General features: G+C 49.0%; 1 protein-coding gene across 1 annotated transcript; it reads right to left on the bottom strand.

Moving 5' to 3' along the window:
• Positions 1–530: 530 nt before the first annotated feature.
• On the bottom strand, positions 531–1377 carry QC762_0015880 (uncharacterized protein; the record flags this gene model as incomplete). Its single annotated transcript, XM_062883018.1, is given in 6 exon segments — positions 531–541; positions 561–759; positions 829–939; positions 1003–1089; positions 1110–1178; positions 1222–1377. 6 exon segments carry the CDS (start codon positions 1375–1377, stop codon positions 531–533), a joined length of 633 nt encoding a protein of 210 aa, XP_062749106.1.
• Positions 1378–8664: the final 7287 nt, after the last annotated feature.

Raw genomic sequence — 8664 nt, 5'->3', positions numbered from 1 at the left:
GGGCCTGTCGGTGCCCCGCCAAGCATGTCAACCAGCTTGACAGGCAACGGAGGGAACGCTCCGCGGATTGCTGATCGAGACCCTAAACTTCCGACCAATCTCAAGCTACCTCCCCCGAGTCAATCACTGTCAGCAAACCATCCCACAAGCCCAACCGAGAGACCTTCTGGACTGACTTATGTTGAGAAAGGGCAGAAAGAAGCTCCAAAACGTGAAGGGGGAGTCAAGAGACAATATCAACCGGATGCCAAAAGCCCAAAGGAAGAAGAGAAAGTGCGTCCTAAGGAGGTTGTGACAGCAAAGTGAAGTGGTCACCAAGTAGGACAGGCGACTGAAGTGTAAACAGACGGAAAAAGAATGGGATATCATAGTATTAGAAACAGTTCAAATGCGGCAAAAATGACAATATGTCCTTGAAGCCACAACCCCAGTCTCACACAAATTCCTTCTTCTCTTCCCCATGCCCAGAAAAAACCCGTTTGTGACACGTTGTCGCCCACCTCTGCCTTCTACCAATTTCCGGTTGCGTTTCAGTTCCATCCTGCGGTTGTGGACCTTACTCGCACCCCTGGCATAATGCCACCAACCAAATACGGTGAATGCGGGGAGAGTGACGGACACAATCAGGTACACCCAGAAATAGGAGGACAGAACTGGCTGTTTGCTGGCGTTTGGCTCAGCCTGTTTGAAGTAGATGTCTCGCCAGTCGTTTTGGAATTCGAAGATGGGCATGGCGAAGATGGGCATGGCGAAGATGGTCTATGTCGAAGAGATTAGCCTCAACTCAGCCTATGATACAAGTATCTCGAGCGAGTTATGGCGACTCACCGCAACAGCCGTGATCTGGAGATACAGCATAGCCACAAATGCTATTACTGTGCTCATTTTTGCCTGGTCTCTTGCTCGCTCGGCATCATCACTGAGGAGCTCGTTCATAAACTAAAAACAGACATACTTTAGCAGTGCCACATTACGAGTCTCTATTCGACACAGACAACTCACCAACTCCTCCGAATAAGTCATATCATCAAACATTATCCTGCACCTCGCCATCAGCGCATCCAACTCAATCCCAATCTCCTCAAACCGCTGCTTAAACCTCCTCGTACTAGTCGCGAACTCCCCCCATCACCATCATCATCATCCCAAGACTGATACAGCCTCTGCTCCTCCTCCACCTGCGTAATTATCTTCTCCAGCAACCCCCTTCGTACTCCTCACCTCCTCCTCCGCCATCTTCGTCTTCAGCCGACAATTCCTCAGCTTCCTACTCAGCTTAAAATCCCTCTTCACTACCGGCGGGGCATCCCGGTCCAGCTTTAGCTCCGTAATAGCAGCAGTGCATTCATACACAGCATTCTTAACAATCTCCTGCATCCTGTCCTTGTGCAACTCCGCAAAAAGCCCTACCGTAAGCAGGGGGTGGGACTTGACTTCGGGGGAGGAAGCTAGAAGGTCTTCCACTCGGGCGATTTTCTCTTCAGAGCAGCCGAATAGGACTGCGACGGTGAGTTTGGAGGATGAGAAGTAGGTGGAGGAGATGGCGAGGCTGTGGGCGGAGGAGGTTCAGCTTTGGTGGTCCCAGGACATGGCGACGGTGTACATGCGGAGGGGGGGTTGCCGCCGTGGACGAGGTAGGTGGCGCAGTCGCCTTGGTGGCTTTTGGTGAAGGCTCGGGAGATTTCGTCGTGGAGGTGGAAGGCGCGGGTGATGGTTCGCCAGCGGGGGAGGGAGAAGGGGAGGTAGTAGAGGTCTGTGGGGATGGTCTCGAGGGCTGTGAAGACTGGCTCGACGGCGCCGCAGAGTCTTGATGTGCCCGTTTGAATCAGTGATGTAACTTAGACTAGGTTTGGAGTTGTGGTGAACTGACAGGATGTGGTAGCCGGCTTGTTTTTGGGCTGGTGATGGCTTTTCCAAGAGATTTTCGGTGAAAACCTGACTCTTAATGGATGAGGTGAGGTCCCTGGTCTTGTACCCTTACAAGGAGAACTGCAAGGTCATGGCTGGAATGAAGACACCTCGAACCAACGGTTCCAGTCGGCGTCACTCTTCAACATGATATTCTCATGCTCTCGGCCCTGTTCTTTTTAGCTTTAACGGTTCCAAATTTGACGTGTGCCTTTCCTTACATGGTTCCGAACCACTTTTGATACAATCATTGATGGACATTCATAATCAAAGAGGCAGTCGTCTTCTTCAATGACTAGTATCGGGTTTACCATACATGGCCAATCCATGACTTAGGTCTTCTGTGAACCTTAAGATGGAGTTAAAGCACTGAATCTTGGAGACCTTGTCCGTGTGCTTCGACGCGTTGGGCGTCGGGAAACGACTTCTTCACAAATTAGGGAAACAGGGGTATCAGCACACCTGTGATTCGTCACTCTTAAGCGCCGACCTTAGTTTCGAGTTATACATGTATTGCATAAGTTCAAAATTACCAGGTCACAATTCGAACACTAGCTTAGGTACCAGGTAGGGGGGATCTTAGTGTCTGTAAACAAACTCTGTTGCTAATTTATCATTGCGTGTTCTATAACCTTGAATCAAATCTCCTATAAGAGCTTAAACCATTGAGCCTGACATATGGTTCCGGCCTGCCTGGTTAGAAGTAGGTACATTAGAGTGCTGTGACATTGGCCTCAACTGATGTCCCTCAATGGCGTTGGCTGGATTCCTCCTCCGAGTAGGCCGTCTGATACGAGGGAAGACTGAAAAGAAACGTGACCAGATAGTGGGTTGAGGGGCAGCAGACGCGGTATTCCCCTGAATTCCTCCATCATTTCGGTCACCAGTCACCACCCCGGTTGTTGAAGCAACCTGTGGTTCGGGGCTTGGGGTTGCAGTGATAGTTGTGGCATCGCTTTTGGACCAAAGGAACAGTCGTTGATACCATGGGGTTCTACTTGTGAGCGAGGGGGTGACCTGGTTTGATGTAGTGTCTAGTGGCGTAGCTGTTCGCGAAGCCGTGTCACTGGGTTTACGACCAAGGCCTAGAAATCCCGAGCGCTTTCTGCACTTTTCTGTCTGGAGTGTAGCCAATTTGTCGAGTACCTTAACCTTACGGCTGAACGACCACCAGGTTGTGTAGGTGAGACCGATGCTGAGGATGAAATATACCACGAAATACCCCGAGAAAACTGGCATGTCGTGTTCGGGAGAGCCATCCTCCTTCGTCTCTCCCTTGAATTTCCATGACCAGTCCACCCAGTTGTTTTCAAACTTGAACACCGGCGTGGCGAATATCGTCTGAGAGTAGAGGTACTTGGATCAGTATCGATGACTCAAGGATAACATGATGGCGGCAACAATGTAGCTAGGTAGTATCACGGGTACTTACAGAAACAGCTGTTATCGGGAGATATACCATCGCAATGAAGGCGATGTGCTTGCTGATCTCTGCTTGTTTGGTTGCGGTGTGTGCTAAAGAAGCTGCTTCACGAGCCTCATTCCGGGCCAGTTGTGCCAAATACTGAGCGGACGGTCAGTTCGTGAATCAGCGGGTAGAGAAGCTGATCCAGAGGACTCTGCTGGTGTGTTGGGATGGAGAGGTAGTCACTCACCAGGTCTGACGTGGTTCTCAGCTCTTCCGCCTTGACACGACACTGAGCGGCAATACCCTCCAGCTCATCATCAATCTGTCTCAGCCTGATGTTGAACCTCCTGGTCGTATGGATATATTCCACACTTGCACCCTTATGATCGGCTTTCTCATGCTCTTTTGCATGCGTGATGATCTTCTCCAGTTGACTTCTCACGACCCGTGTCTCTTCCTCACAGTTTTTCGCCGCAACCAGTGCCACTGTCAGCTGTTGATTCTGTTCGAAATCGAAGTCGTCTAATTCGCGAGAAAGCATAGTCGTGATTGTATCCAGTTGCTCAGTAACATCGTCCATAAGCGCAACGATACGATCACGCTGGATCTCAACAAAAACCCCAACCATGAGCAGGGAGTGTGAACTAACTTCAGGAGAGCGTCGTAGTAGTTTTTTGACCAAGTCCTTTTGGCCCTTGTCGCAGTTGAAAATCACCCCGAGTGATAACCTGAATTGTGGAAAGTATACCGCGGACATGGAAGCGCTGCGTGGGTCGGCTTTCTGGCTCGTGACGCCCGTGAACCATTGTATAGTGTGTCTACCACGAAGCCTTTTCTCCTGAAAACCTGTGTAGCACTTGTCTTGCATCATTGCATCCAAGATCACTCGGTTGAGATGGAAATGTTTGATGATGCGTTCCCAATTGGCGTCCGAGAAAGGAAGATACCAGTGCTCTCTTGGGATCAGCTTTTCATCGTCAAGTTGTATCTCATCAAAGTGTTTGACACGGCTTGGAAACCTGACACGGGAAATTAGATACAAGTACTCATTTTTCTTCCCTGATTCGTCAGTTACCTAGACATATGTAACTTACAAGATGTGAAACCCCGAGATATCTGGCTGGTTACCACCAGGCGCTTCCAAAAGGTTTTGACTGAAAAATGGACTCTTGAAAGCAAAGCGTGAGCAGACGCCTGTACTGACTGGAGATCTTGAGAGCTGGCTAGGATGAAGCACTGACCTGTAGCCATGTTACAGTGGAATTGGACCACTTCGCAATGTTTGATAAGATTTGGGGAGGTTGAACCCGGTACGCATTTTCAGACCACTTTGTGTAAAGTACAAAGCTCTGGTCATCCGTCTCAGATGTCGGTTGTTCATATTTCCAGTCATACGTTGTGACATAAGGGTCATGGATATTCGGCCAGTCCATGGCTGGTTCTGCAGGCAATCATTCCACGGGTGCTTTGCTGAAAAGGAGAAATTGGAGAAGGCATGAGAATCGGCTCATCGGCTCTTCTTATCGGCAGCCATCAGTGCCGACCATCGAGCCGTCCCCAAAATTCAGCCACTGCTGCAAGGCTCGCGGTATTGATCGCAGCTGGGTTTTATGGCCGGTACTGTCTTCCCACCACGCGGTATCGACAAGAGCCCCCTATGGGTTACGCCGCTAGAGCGCATAGAACAGGGTTTGGGGAGTGTTTCCACTATCTGCAGGCGATCATTCTAGGAACCGGTAGTGACGCTGAAAGCACCTATGCCACCCCCCGGGACTAGAGCCCGGGCTCTCATGGGGTCGCATCGGCCCGTACCATGCCCCCGAGAAGGAGGTGCGGGTGTTAGGGTTATGGCAGAAAGTCTGTCTTGGTTCCCATATGAGAGGGAATACACTGTTAGCCGCCGTCTGAAAGTGGGCCTTGTACGCTTTTTTCGTATTGTCCAAGCCTTTGCAGGCTGGCTTTGTGATGCATTAAGCCACAATGTGTGCCAAGTGCCCCCGGCACACAGGAGCTGAGGAAGTACACCGGCCAGGGTTTCATTGTGACAGCACTGATCTTGCTTTTCAGCATATCTGGCGCCAACGAAGAAAATACAGAAGCATTTTACTGAGTCCTCGAGAATGAAACAGCTGAAAGAGGGCGAAGTAAGGGTAGATGGGCATAATGTTGTGGCTGCCATTATCATCTAAGTGCAGAATCATGTGACACATCGCGGTGTTAGGCAGAAAATGACAGCATCAGTGGGAACACCAAAACTCCAAGACGTTGACTGGTTGACCAGGTCATTATGCAGGATACGTCTCGCCATTGGCTGGCCACAGATGGCCTGGCCTGACTGGACCGGGGACCTTGAGTGACCCCGCTTCCTGTTCTGCCATCTTGTTTAAAATACTACAGGCTGCCCCCCCTTCTCGCAGACCGCACTGTGTCTGATTTCAGAATATTGAGTCCTGTGTAACACACCAAAACACAGCATTTCCAAGCCACACACGTGCCGTGTCTCAGTGGTGACTTTGAACTTCGCCCCACGGAATCCACCCTGTCATCCTGTTCTCTTTGAGTTCCTTCTTCATTTTCGGAGGACTCCATTCCCATGTGCGCTCATCTTTCCCAACATTAATGACACTCAGCGCAACCACCCAATATCAGTCTTGCTGCTGATTCTCTGGATTGCCCACTCTTCTTGTGTATCTAATTGACAGGCGTTTCGTTCAGGCCATTCTGGAAATCGCAACGCGCTGCAGCGCCCAGTGCAATGGACGCCCGCAAACGATCGCACCATGCCTATCTGCAGACGCCATATGGTGATACCGGTCAACTGATCTCCGCCCTGGATCAGATGTTCGGCAAGAACAACTTCAAACTAACGGTGAGTGTCTTCCCATCTTCTGGGAAGTTTCGTACACGACACTAACGGTGACAATAGATGAAGGGCAGCAATCGCTGGATCATTGTGACGGACCGGAAGTTGACGGATGTAAGTTCTACCTATTCTTCAAATCATAGCAGCTGCTAACCAGGACCCAAATCACAGGAAGAGCTCGATGACATCCGACAACGATCAGTGAAGCGCATCAATATTCGAGGCAGAGACGAAGAACCTATATCATCGAATCCTGGACGACGTCCCACATTCAGGCGTACCACCACTCCCTCCAGTTCGAGCATGAGTTCAAGGCGGTCACCGACGTGGAAAACTCCTGTGACCAAGCTTATGCATATTCTGTCACTCCTTTCACCCAAGGAATCCCCAAGACCACACGGCCAATCTTCGCCATCCCCTACTTCAGGAGGAAGTCCGTTGCCAGGAACCGCGTTTCCAGTAAGCTAAGGAATTGAATTGTACGTTGAGCATCTCCAAGGGAAATATGATGGAGAGCATGGATATTCTGGGGACGTCATCCAATGCCGCTTGGTATTGTTGTTGTTATTCACTTTTCATGGAAATTCGTGTAGGGGCATGGATCCTGGCTTTATATTCGAAATGCGTTTAGGCGTTGATTGACGTTAGATTTGGGTGGTGTATCTGTTTTGCTTTGTGGCCGTCATTAGTTAGTTATGACGGATGTATCCAATTTCACTGAATTTATTTAAGAAATATCTGCTTTCTATGTACGTACTTGCCAACATGGTTAGACTTAAGGCCTTGTGTTGTGATTTAAGAGCAGGAGGTGGCATAAAGGGATTGTGCATGATAACACAGAGTGCAAGACACTAAGTGTGTCATCTGTTTGCCGTTGATCCTCAGAAAAGCAGAACCTGAGAGCTGTCGTAAATTCAATTGGGAACTGGTATTTATGCGGCAAGTTCAGTGACGGGAAGCAGAAACTTCGCCGCGGCTCATTGAAACTCATTTAAATGCAAAGCGATGTCATTCATGTCAACCATTGAGGGCAGTTCCACGCACCTGCTTAGCATATTAATCCAGTTCTACAAATGTCATGACAACTGGGATACCTTGTAACAGCAATAAAATTGCATATGAATCAAGAAATTTCCTAATAATTAGATGGCTAAAGATAGGTGCATGTCAAGAGCCTCGAGTAGCAAACTGGGAGAACTGGATTTAAGGGTTTCAGGGGGACTCCACCCAAATATAAGGGGGTCTCCACCTAAGTAAACAAAGACCACAACAAAGACCCATGCTACTAACAAGTGAATTCTTGTTCAGTTGGGCCTTCCATCCAAATAAAGAAGCAGTCCGATGACCATTGGCGACCAAGCCATATGCCTACAAAAGGGGGCTCGACCTACGTCTTATTTCCAAGTTACCTACCTACCTACTAATATAATTCTCGACCTGGACCTGCGAATGCTCTATTTGAGCGGGACTTATGTCATGAGAGAATTCTGAACTAGGGTGCAATAAACTGCATTCTACATGCTTCACACATCATGCCTTTCAAACTATGGCTTCAACTAGTCACCAAGAACACATGATGCTTGAGCTGTCATGTGCCCTCTTGAACCATATACCACCCAATTTGCGGCAACTTATGCTTTCATTTAGGAACCAACAGTTTGAACACTGCGCAGTTTCTTTCATCCATTCCCATCATATGGACCACCTGCGTCACCTGCTCCCTTTCAGCCCCGCAGCTAACACAATGTTTCGTTTCGGCTTCTCGACACGTAGATGTCACACCGTATATCTGCGTGCCACTTCCAATGATGATATCCACCAGGACTGTTTGTCGTGGACATTCTTTAGCATTTTGTTTTGTTCGACAAAATTTCATTCTTGTTGTATGTGAAGGTACTCTTTCCCTGACTTGATTACGGCCGTTCCTGAACCTCAAAACGACAAGGCGTGCAATCTTTGCACTTTCCAGATTACCCTACCTGGCTGTCCTGCTAATGGGTGGTTCTCATTCAAAGACTCTATTCCCTTTCCTGAAACCGAGGGAACCGCCCATGGTCTACAAGACCATCCACCTAGTCTACCTCCAGACCCCGTGTGGAGACACTGGCCAACTTTTAGTTGCACTTTACACTTTGCTGTGGAAGAATCTATACAGATTGACGGTTAACAAAGCTCCCAAACCTCATCACTGCGCTCTTGCTAGTACTACCCGTTTCCCTAAATGAAAGGTCGCAATCGTTGGGTTATTTGGTCCGACCGGGAAGTAAGCGAAGTACGTGCCTTTTCCTTTTTTGTCAATCTAGTGGTACCTGTATTCTTGAAAAATCACTAAAGCTGCTTGGTAGGACGAACTCGATCAGCTCTACGAACAGGTCTGCAAAAAGTGTGGGTTCAACGACACACTCATCGGATCCAGAAGGCTAGGTTGGAGACGCACTGTAACTGTAATAGTGCCACCGGATCCACCTGCTGCCGACACGAACAA

Source organism: Podospora pseudocomata (assembly GCF_035222375.1).
Source record: "Podospora pseudocomata strain CBS 415.72m chromosome 1 map unlocalized CBS415.72m_1, whole genome shotgun sequence".
Classification (NCBI taxonomy): Eukaryota; Fungi; Ascomycota; class Sordariomycetes; order Sordariales; family Podosporaceae; genus Podospora; species Podospora pseudocomata.
The sequence above is the reverse complement of the archived record's forward strand: the minus strand, read 5'-3'. Positions and strand labels throughout refer to the sequence as shown.